The following is a 14,488-nucleotide window of genomic DNA, read 5'->3' on the forward strand; positions in this document are numbered from 1 at the left end:
ATGTCAAAACCTGCCATCTAGCGTATGCAAGCACAGTGCATCTTGAGCGGGCTCTCTCTAGAAAATTCGTCCGCTCGTTCAGTCTCACAGGCCCAAGCAATGCAGCAACGTACGAACTGTGGTATAGAAAAAGCTACAGATCTGTTCTGAGAACTAGAAAGCCATACCAGAGAGGGCAATTTCGAACACAAACGAGGGAAAGACCCTTGTGCTGGAAATTAAGCGCGAAAAGGCTGCAAACCTTAAAAAGCGCTGCAGTAAAAATAAAGAAACATGAAATAACATTTCAAACCAAAATAAGAAAAAGGCGATCGCATGCACCGCGGCTTCGACAGCCCAGACAGCCACGACAGTCACGACAGTTCATGACAGTCCGACAGCCACAGCCGATCAAAAAGCTGCATATGAAAACACATCAGCGTTAAAACGAAGCAATGTTCCCGAAGCCATCTTGGCTTGCTCTAAGAACAGCAGGAGCACAGAAAAACACCAAGTTGGAGGCGGTCCTTTCAAGAAGGCCACGGGGAGAATCGAAGACAAGGTCACAAAAACAATGGTTCGTTAGCAAGTAACCCTTTTGGCAAATCCTACTTGAAAAACGCACATTTTTCCTTAAGATTCATCCTGGAGGACAACTCACACTTAAACGCTTCAGCAAACGGCTGAAAGGCCATGACAGCCTTGTTACAGGCTCGCTCTTTATGTCCCCGCGGCTGCCTGCACATCCCGAGACACATGGTAATAAAGAAGATCTGTGTCTCGGTCTTCCTCTCCAGAATCTTTGGTCCGTCCTTCTGCATTACCGCAGTGTATGCCGTGTACGCCAGCTCCAATGCAGGCAAGTCTGGGAAGATGTCTTTGTCCACCGAACGAAGGCACGCTACGCGCTTCTCGTACTCGGCCGCAGATAGTCCAGAAATCCATCGTTTCACGATGCTTCCGTATGCGTCGATGCCAACCCCTGTACTGTCAAGCGCCCGCACCATTTCTCTCGCGTACTGGTAACCGAGGCCTCCGTAGTTCACCGCCTGGGTCCCAGCTGCATAGAAGAGAGGTCTTGCCAAGGCTGCCATGGAGATTAACGCTATATTCAAGACGGGGGCGTAGCTAATTATCGGCACGTCGTAGCTTCCCGGAGCGCCCAGGAGCCCAACGTAGCCTATAGGATTCTGGGTGGTGTAATTTCTGATCGCTTCCCGTGTCTCCATCCAATATTGTGTGTAGGAGGACGCATTGTCAGGGAAGGCACCATATATGTTGAATAGATCGTCTTCCGTGACAAGCTCATTTGGGGGCCAAAGCATTGTTTTGAGGCTCTCAAGCTTCGCGAAAGCCATGCTCTTGCTACGCCATTCTAGCCAATCTACATCCCTTATCAACTGTACTGCTTTTTGATGCATTCCTTTTATCAGATCGCTGATGTACTGGCGTACAAGAGGCGTCAAGCGCACGAAAGCAAAGAGAGTGTTGACCAGCAGGTGGTAGCTGGCTTCCACTTGAGACGAGCAGTAACGGTGGAGTGCTGTATTGGCGTCTGGGTCATCTCCATGTGACAGTAGCGAGGAAGGGTCAGCTACAGGACCATAAACATCCCTGAAGAGCCACAGGACATGTTGCATCAGCTCTCCATTCTCGAACCTGGCGAAGGCCGCGTTGATGACTTCTAGCAAGTGCGCTTCTTCAAAGATCATCAAATCATATTTAGAAAAGTCCTTATTCGGTCTAATGCGTTCATTAAGCAGTTGAGTCATGTTAGTGGCGAAACTGCTGTAACGGGACGCGTCGCCCAGGGAAAACTTAAGCAGCGCGTCGGTGGTAGACGCGCCCTTGCTCAATAACATGCTGAAGATTGTCCTCCTGGTCTCGTAGCTTCGTAAGATGACGTTGTCGCTGGCATGCTCGCCCTCCGTTTTACTCCAACGCTTGCGGTATTCGTCGCTGGCGTTCACTCCCTCCAGCGCTGCCTGCCACTCCGCTATCAGCGGGTTCCGGGTGATGAGTACTCGGCGAAGTGGATGGTAAGCGTTCTGGGGCAAGACGGAAAACCAGAACCACAGCGGCGCCTGCTAGTTGTACGCGACGTCCACAAGAACACCGAACACATTCGCCACTTGCTGTCGCTCGTCGATGGATCCAAGTATTAGCACATCCACGAACTGCTTTACGGCGTCCTTGTTTGTTGGCTTGTGAGTTAGACAGCTGGCGTACATGGCAGCCGCCTTGTTTCCTAGCGCTAGAAACTCTTTCCCGCCCTTCAGTAGATTCCCAAAGCCATCCAGCCAATGTCGGCGCATGGATGAAAGAGTGGACGTCGAAGCGTACACGCCGTATGCCTCAGCGGAGGGTGTGTGGTGACGTGGGCAGACATACGCGTCGAAGTCTTGGCAAGAGTCCACGCTCTCGTGAAGAACCGCGTCGAGGAGGTTCCTGTGTGCCGCGCAGTCCATCGTCATGCACAGCCAGCCGCGCTCGCCTCTGCTCTGGCTGGCGTGCAGCACAGTTGCTAGCACGGCCGAAGTGATCAAAAGGAAGACGGCGAGTGCAGCACCCGTCTTCGCGTCCAGCCAGGGGAACCATTTGGCGAAGCCTTGGGGTGGTGGTGTCAGTTCCTGTGGATGAACGGAAGGTAATGATGCCGACGGGGAACACTTGCAGATGGAAAATAAATGACGCTTATTATGCACTGCAGCACGATGAACTTGACACTTCTATCATCCTGGTTGTAAAGAAGTCGGTAGTACTACTTAGACCCGGATTGATTGATTGATTCATTGATTCATTGATTCATTGATTCATTCATTCATTTATACATTGATTTGTGGAGACGAATCGTGGGCACCAGTCATCGTCAGGTCTCCACAAATATATTCTACTGGACGCGCTCAGCCAGGTTGGGATGGAACAGCGCTGCGCCGGCCTTGCAGTTAAGCAGCCATGAAAATCCAGTCTGCGCGTGCTTGGCAGGCGTACTGGGACAGTCGTCGTCTTCGGCTGCCGGACCACGATAGCACGCTACAGATTCATTCATTCATACATTCATTGATTGACTGATTGATTGATGATTGATTGATTGATTGATTGATTGAAAACTCTATTAACCTTAGAATTTCAAAACTGTCGGAATCCTCTTGGTAGGCACCCCTAGTCAAGGGCGTCTGCAGCATCTCCTTACCGATGAGAGCACTCTACTAGCCTAAAGCCGCTCAATAGCGTCAGCGACCACAGGGGGCTTTAGACTAGCCTTAGCTGGTCGGCTGCGTTCAAACTTGATAGCGCAGCCTAGCTCCGCGTTCGTATTTTGTATGTTTGGCGCTGTCGTTTGTTTTTGGCAGGGTCGTGGGGTGTGGCGTATGGTGAGTTTCTCCCAACAAGTTCGGCATAGGCCTTTCTTACGGTTGGATCAATTATTGTTTACGGTGTGTAAATTGGGGTATGTGTTTGCAGTTGCCTCCAGGACGCGGAGTAGTAGTTCCTGAGAAAAAGACACCAAGAGAGTTAGCTGAAAGCATGTGCTCAGATTCTTCTCTACAATGAGCTGAAACTTTCACAATCAGTACTTCTAATGTTCGTTTTTCATCATAAAAGGAAACGCTCGGTAACTTTCGCACATCGCGTACTCGTCAACGGTGCCGTGAGGGAAAGGAAGAATCCCAAGTTGTCGAAATTAATTCGAAGCCCCACTACGGTGCCCCTTTGTCTCCCCGTTCTTCCATTCCCCCTTCATTATTTCCCTCTCGGCGCGGCTGAAGTATCCACTTAGATGGAAACTGCTACTGCGCACTTCTTTTCCTCATTACTAATTTTTATTTTCGTCATCCCACACACATCAAACGCACTTTTAAAAATGCTAGCCTGGCTTTCGTAAGCAGATTCATTCTCCAGTGAGGACAGGAATCATTTTAGAGTGAGAGCTCCGCTTCTAGGTGTACAACTTCCGATTTTGATGTGGATCAGATAGTGACCTTCAGCGCCTCGCAAGGTCAAACCTGCGTGGTGGTATGGCCCAAGCTAAGGTATTATGACCACGTGATCGTATGACCATCGGGTATCTGACTTTCACCTTTCACCTTGACCATTCCCTTGACATTTGGCCTTGACCTGTGATTTGAGACCGTGGGCACCACATCGACAATGACCTTCAATGCCTCACAAGGTCAACCCGAACTTAACTGTGTGGTGGTATGGCCTAGGCTATGGTAGTATATGACCACCTGATCATATGACTATGACCATTAGGTGCCTGACCCTGACCTTTTACCTTGAGCCTTGACCCTTGACATTTGATTTGAGACAGTGGAGAACATGCTCAACAGAACTTCCCCTCGTATAATTAGGTTCAAGTCACGCTGAACCCCAGCCAATTTTTTCCCAGAGCCGTAGCTGTAGATGGGATACACCTGTCGATACCCGGCGCCGTTCCGTTGCACACTACTGCCACGGCCTTGCACAGAGCAGCTGGGTGGAAGCTACAGGCAGGAGGCACGACCTCTTGTGCCCGTGCCTCGCTCCTCGTGCAACCTTCACCGTCATCGGGTGGACCCGGTAAGCGTTCCGAAACGCCTCTCAGACATAGGCGGGAGATCACTGCCCGCAAACATGCTGGGTCGAACACAGACAGCACGCGCTCGGGACGTTGTCCGCAAAAGTATTGCCCGATAACACCAGCAAGTTTATGCCCCACACATTTTGTACTCGAAATTAAAAAAAGGGGTACACTTAAACTCCGCCTTTAAGGGTATGAAGCGATTGCGTTCATGGCTCCCTTCTGTGGTTTCTCTTCACAAACAGTTGCTATTGCTTGTTCAGGTTCACAAATTTATCACAATTACCACAACAGAATTTCGACATTGAACTATTGGTACTGCAGTTTACGCACATAATCTTGCTTCTCTATACACCCTGGAGCATTCCACACGGACGCAGATTCAGCGCCCTTAAAACTATTACAGCTCCCGGGCCATCTGCTGGGGCAGGGGGCACACACCAGATCGTGGAGTTTTTTGCTGAACGCCGCCTGCTGGCGCCACTATGCAACGTCAAGCAAAGTGGATATGAAACGCTTCCTGACATCCATCCATGAGACGGGTTTCTTGACATAAAGGCTGATTCACATGCAAGCGACTGAGCGATTGAGCGACACGTCACAGCGAAAATTTCCAACTTGTTGGAACCTCGCCGCTCGTCGCAGCGACGACTCAAAACAGGTTTTTCCGTCGCGGCGGCAGGATTCGCTTGCATGTGTAACAGGCTTAACGCCGACGCCGCCTTTTACGCCGAACGGGAGCTTTAAAGCTATCGCTTTAAAATTGAAAAGGTTCGGACCATGCTGCGTAATGCAGGAAAATAAGAAAAGGCAGTGTCATCTGTCCACACTGGTGCCGCTTCACACTAGATTTAAATATATCATAGCTCGAGGCACCCGTGTCCCAGCTCTGCGGGAGCCACACAGAGAGCTTCAGTATAGGAATATAAGTTGTTCTAAAGAAAGAAAGGGTGCGATAGAAGTTTTACGCTAGGCGGAAAAAAAATAGTTTTGAGCAAAGCAAAGGCACAGTAACTGTCTCACTACTAGATGAAAACCTCTACCGCGCCCTGAGGGGAAGAGAGGAATGAGGGAGTAAAAGAGAAAGCGGCGTCGTAATGAGGGCTCCCGAATAATTTCGACCACCTAGGCATCTTTAACATGCACTGACATCGTACAGCACAGGGGCGTCATTTGATTTGAGTTTCGCCTCCATCAAAACGCGGTCACCGCGGCCAGATTCGAACCCGGGTAGTCGGCTAAATAGCCGGGAGAAAGCCATGGGTTGTACCGAGAAGGAAGGAATGAAGGAGTGCAGTAGCGCAGATTTTAAATTATTGATAAGTGCACTACTCGAAGCACGCTATACTGGGCGAGTTCACTTGTCGAATTTCGCGCTGGTCGTCAGGATGCACACTACTAGCTACTGCTAAATTTCGCGGTTCATATAACAAGCATTACCAGGAATTCGGGGCAAGCGTTTCTAGTTCCCTTCACTGCCACTAAGTGGCGAACGGCTTTGAACATTAAAAAAAAACACCGCGTTGACATCCTCCGTGACGTAAGAAAGAAAGATAATGACATGGCGGCTGCACAACAGAATGCAATAGGCCGCTAGGCTTAGCGTGACTGTAGCAGTGCTGCCCAAATCCCTCGTATTGCGTAAACTTAATTTTTTTTTGTATTTCCCCTCCATCCGAATGCAGGCGACCGCGTCAGGAGTTCATTGCACAGCGTCGTGTCCCACAGCCGAACAGCGTTACTGATGCGGAGAGCTGCATCCAATGGGCACTGAAACTCCCCTGTACGTCCCACAGATGTCCTAAACGTCCACAGGACGTCCAAGGAAGTTTCAGTGCCTATTGGGTGCAGCTCGTAAAAAGTACTCGTGAGGACGATGAGTCTCCTCACCACGAAGGACGAAGGGTAGCCCCCAGGAGACGCAACTCCATCGCGCGTTTCGAAGCCCTCGGCGTTGTAGCTGGGCCTGCGGACACCTTTGGATGAAACCGATGTCCTGGATTGCCAGCGCGACGACTAGCGGCGCTGAACTGCCAGGGTAGACGGAATCACCTGGAGCGGGAGGCGCACAGGAACCTGAACTCGACGTGGGCATAAAGCCGGCATATGCGACCGGCTGGTGCGACTAGCACACTCTTCTGCCCACAGCCAACCCATGACCACGGCTGATGTCGTGTTAACGCAATCAACCGCTCCAGCGCGACATGTAAAGTGCGTCGTCTAAAACACAGAATAACAGGTAGAGCTATAAGATATAAGGAAAGGAGCGTACAGACGGGAGAAGTAAAAGGAAACGAACGTTTTGCACAAAACTGCGAATTTTCTGGTTATTTCTTTGCTGAATTTGAGCTTGACTTTTGGATATGATACGCCAAGAGAAAAACTAGCTAAAAAACAAAAAAAAATACATGCTTGTCACACATAGCTATGGATTAATCAATGTATGAAGATCAAACTTTTCTCCCTTTCATATTGCTCACAACGCTACAATCAGAATTGATATGATTGCGAGAACATCAGACTGAACCTCTTCGAACAACGTGTTCAACCGCAGCTTTCATTTCGCAAAAAAAAAATGAGCAAAGTACAGCCTTTGTCGAAAATATACAGGCCGCTGGGTCTGCCTCTGCAGCGCGGAGTACACTGCACGGTTTGCATTGCCAGACCTGCAGTGCTCTTGAAGGTGAACGGAACTCTTGTCTTCATTGCTGCAAGGTTGACTTATTATAACACAAAAGCCCCACTACGTGGCTGAGCAGCGAAGCCTGGGGGTTGTATGTATATTTCTGACGAAAACATTACGTGAACAAAGCTGCATGGATCCTTTGCCCACTGGTCCTTCATGCCCCCTTTTTAAGGAGGGGAGACACATTTCAAAACTTTTATCGTTCTTGATCGATCGAAGCACAATGAATCTCATCATATTGGCGTTGACTGTAAAAGTTGCACAATCTAACACGATTCTATAAACCCCCTCCTTTCACGAAAACGGAGAACCAGTGGAGCATACCAGTTTCATTCGGGTAAAGAATCGAAACAGCTCGATAAAGGTCCTGGCACCACTACGACATATATCTGGGTAACAGTTAAGCCTATATGCGTTGAGAGAAGGCCTTCGCTGTGCTTTTCGAGTTTTTTTTTGCGTTTCGAGTTCGTCGAATCTTGCAAGCATGAAAGTAGATGCCGGTTAGTGAGGGGGCACCTTAAAATCTTAAGGGCTCCTTCCTCCCTTGTAGCGCTTCTACCACGAACCGCCACGCATGTTCAGATTTTCCCCCTAAGCAACTCGATGCGAAAGGCTTAGCCAGAGCCTCCTTGATTAGACCCGCCTGGGGTTACTACAACGATGCACCACAGTGCTTTACAAGCACCCCGAACGCAACCGCACTTACCGGTACAGATAGCACTGGCAACGCTGGTAGAAAGGCGGGTACGGCGGGAACCGCAGGGTCGCCGTCGCCAGGCTTCGGTGAGTATGCGCCGAACGGCCGTCTGGGAACGGAAACTGCGGAGACGTCCGCAGGCTGCTGAGCTGCGGACGTATAGTTTGTGGCGGGACCAGGTTGGAGACCGCGGTAACGTCCTCAGGCTGTTGCGGCGGGGACACAACCGGTGGCGGTGAGCCCTGGTCAGGGGCCACGGCGCTGTCGTGAGGTTGTTCCGATGAGGGTACAGCCCGCGGAGGGAGCTCGTTCGAGACCACGGCCACGTCCCCAGGCTGTTCAGACGGAGATGCAAGAGGTGGCAAGTCCTGGCCCGAGACGGCGTCCTTACGTTGTTCCAATGAAGACGAAGCTGGCGGGAGGGGGTTCGAACCCGCGGGAATGTCCTCAGGTTTTGGCGACGGCGGCGCATCAGGCGGTGCTGAGGTGGGCTTTGAGAGGGCCGCGACGTCGCCGCGTATGCGTCCGCCGTCTTGGGCGGCGTCGCTTCTGCTGACCCTCCGGCCCACATCGTCAGCGGGCGCTGAAGACCGCCGTTTCCCGCCGCCCTCTGATATGGAAGACTTGTGGCTCCTGCGAGAAACCTGCGAGCGATCCTTGGGCATCGACACGTTCCACTTGATCTTCTGCTTCTGGTTCTTCAAGCCACGCTCGCGCGACGCACGAGTATGGGTTCGCGTGGCTGGAACGGATGATGATGACTGGAAGACTTTTTACTTGAAACTAAAACGGGCGGTTGTCCCTCTGCCTGTTCCAGGAGTCCATTGTACCTTGCAGCCGTTCTTGCCCTTCCGGTCAGCTCCGGCGTAACTCTCGAGTCCGAGCTGGACAGCATTTCTTCGCACCGCTCAATCAATCACCGTTCTTTTGTCCTTTCTATTTCTGTGTTGTTTTGGCAGGCACAGTATTTTGAGAGAGAGAGAGAGAAACTCTTTAATGAAATACAGAGAATTTAGCCGGCGTTTAAAAATCGCTGGCATGCTACTCTGCGTAGGGAGGGAATTTGGGAGATAAAGACAGAAGGAGAGCAGTGAGGAAAAAATTAAAAAAAAAACGAAGATAACATGCAGCCATGAAATGGGTACTAAGGATGCAACGGCGAGTATTGATGTAACCTATGGAATGAGGGAGTGCATAGTCCGACAAATGGGCTGACGAAGTTCACTGCATGAAGAATGCATGAAGGTAACGTGCAAGTGAATTTAGAGCTTATCGAGATGTCCAATGTCTGTTAAATATGTAAATAGAAAGTTCATTGCAAGTCTCTGTTGCCTAAGGCAGGCTAAGGGACCTAAAACTTGGTCGATTGTTAGGGGCACTGGGCAGAGCTTCTGCATGCAATGTTCATAGTACGCAGGCTCGTTAGCGTACGCAGGGCACTCAAGCAGGATATGTTCCACAGTTTCTATCGAGGCACAGTTGTCACAATGCGAACTGTTGATTTATCCAAAACGGTTTTGCATGCCGTTTGTATATGCAGCATTCAGACGAAGTCGGTGATAAAGTGTTTCCAGATGGCGAGGAATTCTGGGTGAGAGTCTTGATCTAAGATGTGGGATGATTGAGTGAAGAAACTGGTACTGACGTGTCGGCAAACTCCAAAGCCGATTACCTTTCTTCGGAAGCAAAACTTTTAGCCATTTGGGACGCATCAGATTTCGTGAAAAAAGTATTTTCAATACTTTTTGTTTCACAGTATTTTGCAGTGCAGCGCATGGTTAATGCAACACGCCATAGACTTGTACACAAACCAGAAAGAACGATGGAAAAAATGAAATGCGGTGATCATCATAAGCGATAAAATTTGATTAGAGGAAAAGATATTTAGAGCCTTCAGATGGTTTTATAAATGTCGCATTCCTTTTTTTTTCTTTTGACTACGTTTCTCCTGGTTCATTGTTTTCATGTGCGCCATGTGTCAAATGCAAAAAAAAACATATTCCCACAACTGACATCAGAAATAGTGTAATAGATGAAAAATAAATAAGATGCATGCATATTACATTCAGGCAACCCTAATTTTATGTTGAAACATAAACTTAAGGCGGATTCACAATGGCGAGTCGCGGAGGTCGCGCGACAGGTTTAAATCGAATTGTTAATCTCACTCCCCACTTTCCTAGTGCTTCGGAAACCGTAATTAATTTACTGATGATGACAATGATGATGAGTACAATGAGATAAGCTCTCCTGGCTTCTCCTTATAGTAATAATTATAGGTAGTAGCGAAGTAATATTGAAGGGCTATTGCTTGCTCACCATCGCTGTCTCCACCGCCAAAAAAACGTGCTTAATTGCTGTAGGCCTTTTTCTTTAGTTTTTAGATTATTTTTTTCATTATTTGGCTCTGTCCTGTCTCTCTGAGCATTCAAGTATTCTTTCTCCCTGTGTCTGCGATTGAAGTGAGAGTCAGAAAAAGGCCGTCAGCAATTAAGCACGTTTTCTTAGTGTTGGAGACACCGATGGTGACCAACAATAGTCCTGCAATATTACTTCGCTCCTGCCTATTATTATAACTATAAGGAGAAGCTAGGAGAGCTTATCTTATTGAAGTGAAAGTCTTCAGATCGAACATAGCGTTTTTTAGAAGCTAAATCATGTTTGTATTTAGAAATGTGTGTACATGTACCGTAAATTACTTCCAAATTCTAGTTGCACAGCTAGCATTCTTCTTTGAGCTCGTATTAATATAATTACACAAGTTTTCTTTTTATTCTGTTCATCTCAGCTTACACCTGCGTTCCACGGTCTTAACAGTTGCCATGAGCATTTTTCTATTCGTTCTCTCTACCACCCGTGCCAGCAAGATGCGAAAGTGTGCATTAAAAAGACGACGGTAAACGAAACTCGCAGATTTCCCAAAAGTGCGAATGCTTCCCGAGCATTGCAAAAGAGGCCGATCGCCATCATTGTGTCACTCTATGGAGACCGGGCGAGCGCAGTGTCCTTGGCTCAATGTAACTGTCCGGTCGCAGCGTGCACAGAACATTAATTAGGTGCAACAAGTCGAACTATATCCGAGAGATGCTCCAGAAAAGCTCACCGTTTTGCATTATCGTGCGGCGCCGTGGCTTAGTTGGTTAAAGCGCCTGTCTAATAAACAGGAGATCATGAGTTCGCATCTCACCGGTGCCTTTCCGAACTTGCAACCAGAGCAGACCTACTTAACAACGCTGCTGTGGGATCGAAATTCATTTTTTGCATGCTCATTCGTCTCGTTTCACACCACGCGACAGCAGGCAAGACAGCGAGAGAGTCGGTGAAGTATTCTACGGTAAGGAATGATACTGCATAATATATGGTACGGTATGGATTTTTCGGCGTGGTATGGTAAGTTACGGCGTGATATGGTGAGGTGTGGTAGGGCATGGTTGGTACGGCATGATGCAGCACGGTACGGCACACTACGGTGTTATGACACGGTATGTTGGGTACGGTACGGAATGGCACAGCATTATATGGTATGGTAAGAAATTATATGTTCGGTAAGGTACGACACGGTATTGTATGGCATGGTATGGTATGGCATGGTAAGGTACGATATGGTATGGTAGGACATGGTTCGGATGGCATAATACGGCACGGTGCAGAAACTCTGGTGTTGCATTATGGAATGTTTGGTATGGTATTTCATAGCAGATGCTATGGCATGGCACAAATATGGTACAGTACGGAATGGTTTTGTGTGGTATAATAATAGGCGGTATGGTATGGTATTGTAAGGTATGGCATTGCATGGTCTGGTATGGCAGAGCATGACTGGTATGGTACGGTACCGTATGTTTGGTATGTAATGGAATGGTGTGTTACAGTACGGTATGGTATGACAGGATGGTAGGGCATGGTACGGTATGCTATGGTGTGATATGTTTGGTATGGTATGGTATAGCATATAGCATAGGCGGTATGGCAGAACACGGTATGGTATTATACGGTTCGGTGCGGCATGGTATGGCATGAAGTGTATGATACTGGAGCTTATGCTGTAGTATGATGTAGCATGGTTTGGTATATCGCGGCACGATATAGTATGTTATGCTATAGCGTATGTATTATATTACAGTACATGTTATGGCGTGGCATGGCAGGGTACGATACGGCACGGTATAGTATTTATGGCACGGCAAGACATTGCTTGGTATGGTATGATAGCGCATGGTATAGTACAGTAAGGTGTTATTTCATCATTCCATAACATACCTTACCTACAATACCATGCGCTGTCATACCATACCATAAGGTATGGTATGGCATGCTGCAGTATGAAATGGCATGGTATGGTTCGGTGCGGTACGGTACTGTGTGGTACGGTATGGTGTGGTATGGTATGTGAAGTTTAACATCCCGAAGCTGCATTTAGGCCGCCCACTCAAATCTCGTAGGAATACGAATGTCCGTCGCTCTTGGCCGTGCTCTACAACTGATTACTACAAACTTCACAGATAGCACGACTGCGCCGTCGCTAGCAGTCTCGGGTTCGATCCTGGCCGCGGTGGTCCCATGCATTTCGATGGAGGCGAAATGCTAGAGGCTCGAGTACCGTGCGATGTCAATGCACGTTAAAGAAGCCCGGGCGGTATAAATTATCCGGAGCCCTCCACTACGACGTTCCTCATAGCCCTAGTCCCTTGGGGCATTATACCTCGTGTACCGTAAACCGCTAGCAGTTTAGAACACCGCAAAAGCGGTATCGCGTGATTGCTATCTTTCCAGAGCGACCTAGCATATGACTGATAATTTTGTCAATATGGCGAACAGAAAGTGATACCGTCGCAAGCCGACGGCGATTGAGACAAGACAAAGCATTAAAATATAAACATATCTGAAGCAACACACTGCCCTTTTTGTAGGCATAGCTTGTCGTGAAATCCAGGGCCGCATTTCAGTGCACCGTCAAAGGAAAGATAACAATGAGGAGGAAAGCATACTTTCGGTGTATCTCAATAAATTTTCTGGAAGCCAAAAAACAGGCCTAGGCACCGATGAGATTCGAACTCACGATCTCCTGTTTACTAGACAGGCGCTTTAACCAACTAAGACACGGCACCTTTTTTTTATTTATTGCATGGAAGAACTTCCGCAAAAAGGGGGAGAACTTTAATCAAACTGGTTCGCCTGTCAAGTTACCGGGCTGCTTAATAGGAGCCCGCCATAGCACGGCAGCCAGCTTGGAGGTTCTTCGCGTGCAGCATATACACTCCTCACCGAAGCACACTGTTCACGAAACACAGATTTGGACGATCTTGGTGGCTCATCATGTCTGTCCATCATACGGCTTTTCCAAAGACTGAATAGTCTCATCAACACAAAGCGATCATAAGGCACAACAGAGTTTTTGCCAACAGGCAGAAATCTAATAGTGTATGGTGTAATTTCAATGTCCTTCTTAAGAGTTCGTTGTAGTATGTCCCAAAAGAACATGGCATCACGGCACAGGATGAAGCAATGATCAATTGTCTCAGGCACGTTACACAGACGGCAATTCACATTCCAGGGTACAAACAACCCCTTGTCATTAAGAAATGTCTTGACAGGCAGCGTGGGCGCCGACGAGGAACCCAGCGAAGCTCCATTCATTTAAAGCATAAATCGCATATCATTAGACTTCCTTGACCTAATTTATATTCAGTACACGCTACTACCCGATCTTGCCGAGTTACTTGACGCCAAGCGCACTGCGCTCTAGTTGTCATTCTGTCACGGGACACAATAATGGTAGCTGACCCCTTCCGCAGCAGTCTGAAATACAGTCGCATTCTTCTACTAAGCCTTCAAAACTTTTTGCCTGAATAAATCCGTTTTTTTTTTCTTTAAGTAGATTCCAGAGGATGTAGAGAGTTAAAACAACAAGGAGGTGCTAAATTGGGTTACAAGTAGCCAAGTTATGAAATTTAGTGAAAAAAAGAAACTTTGATATTAGTGCGGCAATCAGCACTGGTGCAATGTGAAAGCAAAATGTCCACACACTATATCGACGTTCGTGGCTGTTCTGACGTCCATGTACTATATCAACGTCCACGGCTATCGCAACGTCTAAGTTTATTTTCGCGTTTTTTCGTGGTTTAATTAATTAACTAATTACAGCTCGTCTACCCAATTTCTCCCACGGCCACATTTTATCACACACTAACAGTTACAATCACACATTTATTTTCAGATAACGACGTAACTGTGCGGACAAAATTTGCGAACACTTTTTGCTGACGTGACAGAACCATATGACTTCGCATTAATAATGACAAGATGCGAGTGTAGGCATTGTCCGTCAACCACAAGAGGAAGTGACGTCAGTCACTGTTCGATGGCAGCGCCGCCCCCGGAGAATTTCAGATTCATTAAAATAGCTTTTTACAGCGCTGGCTGTTAATAGCAGCAGCAGCAGCCATGTGAACCATGTAGGCGGCGTCCGCTGCGAAGGAAACAGCGCCGTCCCGCGCTTTCTTCTGTCTTCATCGTCGTCGGGTGGTGAGCGCAGTGACCGCAAGACGCCGTGTACCGCCAC

At 48.2% G+C, this 14,488-nt stretch overlaps 1 protein-coding gene and 1 non-coding gene across 2 annotated transcripts; both read right to left on the reverse strand.

Moving 5' to 3' along the window:
- Positions 1-587: 587 nt before the first annotated feature.
- LOC149326089 (neprilysin-1-like) lies at positions 588-1,751 on the reverse strand. Its single transcript, XM_089564470.1, has one exon. The coding sequence runs from the start codon at positions 1,749-1,751 to the stop codon at positions 588-590; it is 1,164 nt and encodes a 387-aa protein (XP_089420596.1).
- An 11,209-nt stretch (positions 1,752-12,960) lies between these two features.
- Positions 12,961-13,034, reverse strand: TRNAT-AGU (transfer RNA threonine (anticodon AGU)). The gene has a single exon. It is a non-coding gene; the product is annotated as a tRNA-Thr (tRNA).
- Between the last annotated feature and the right edge of the window lie 1,454 nt (positions 13,035-14,488).

The sequence above is a fragment of the Amblyomma mixtum genome, chromosome 10 (genome assembly GCF_055824585.1).
Source record: "Amblyomma mixtum isolate Tamu chromosome 10, ASM5582458v1, whole genome shotgun sequence".
Taxonomy (NCBI): domain Eukaryota; kingdom Metazoa; phylum Arthropoda; class Arachnida; order Ixodida; family Ixodidae; genus Amblyomma; species Amblyomma mixtum.

Coding starts and splice junctions, on each gene's coding strand:
- LOC149326089 (XM_089564470.1), bottom strand. CDS start 1,751: ATGACTCAACTGCTTAATGAACGCATTAGACCGAATAAGGACTTTTCT.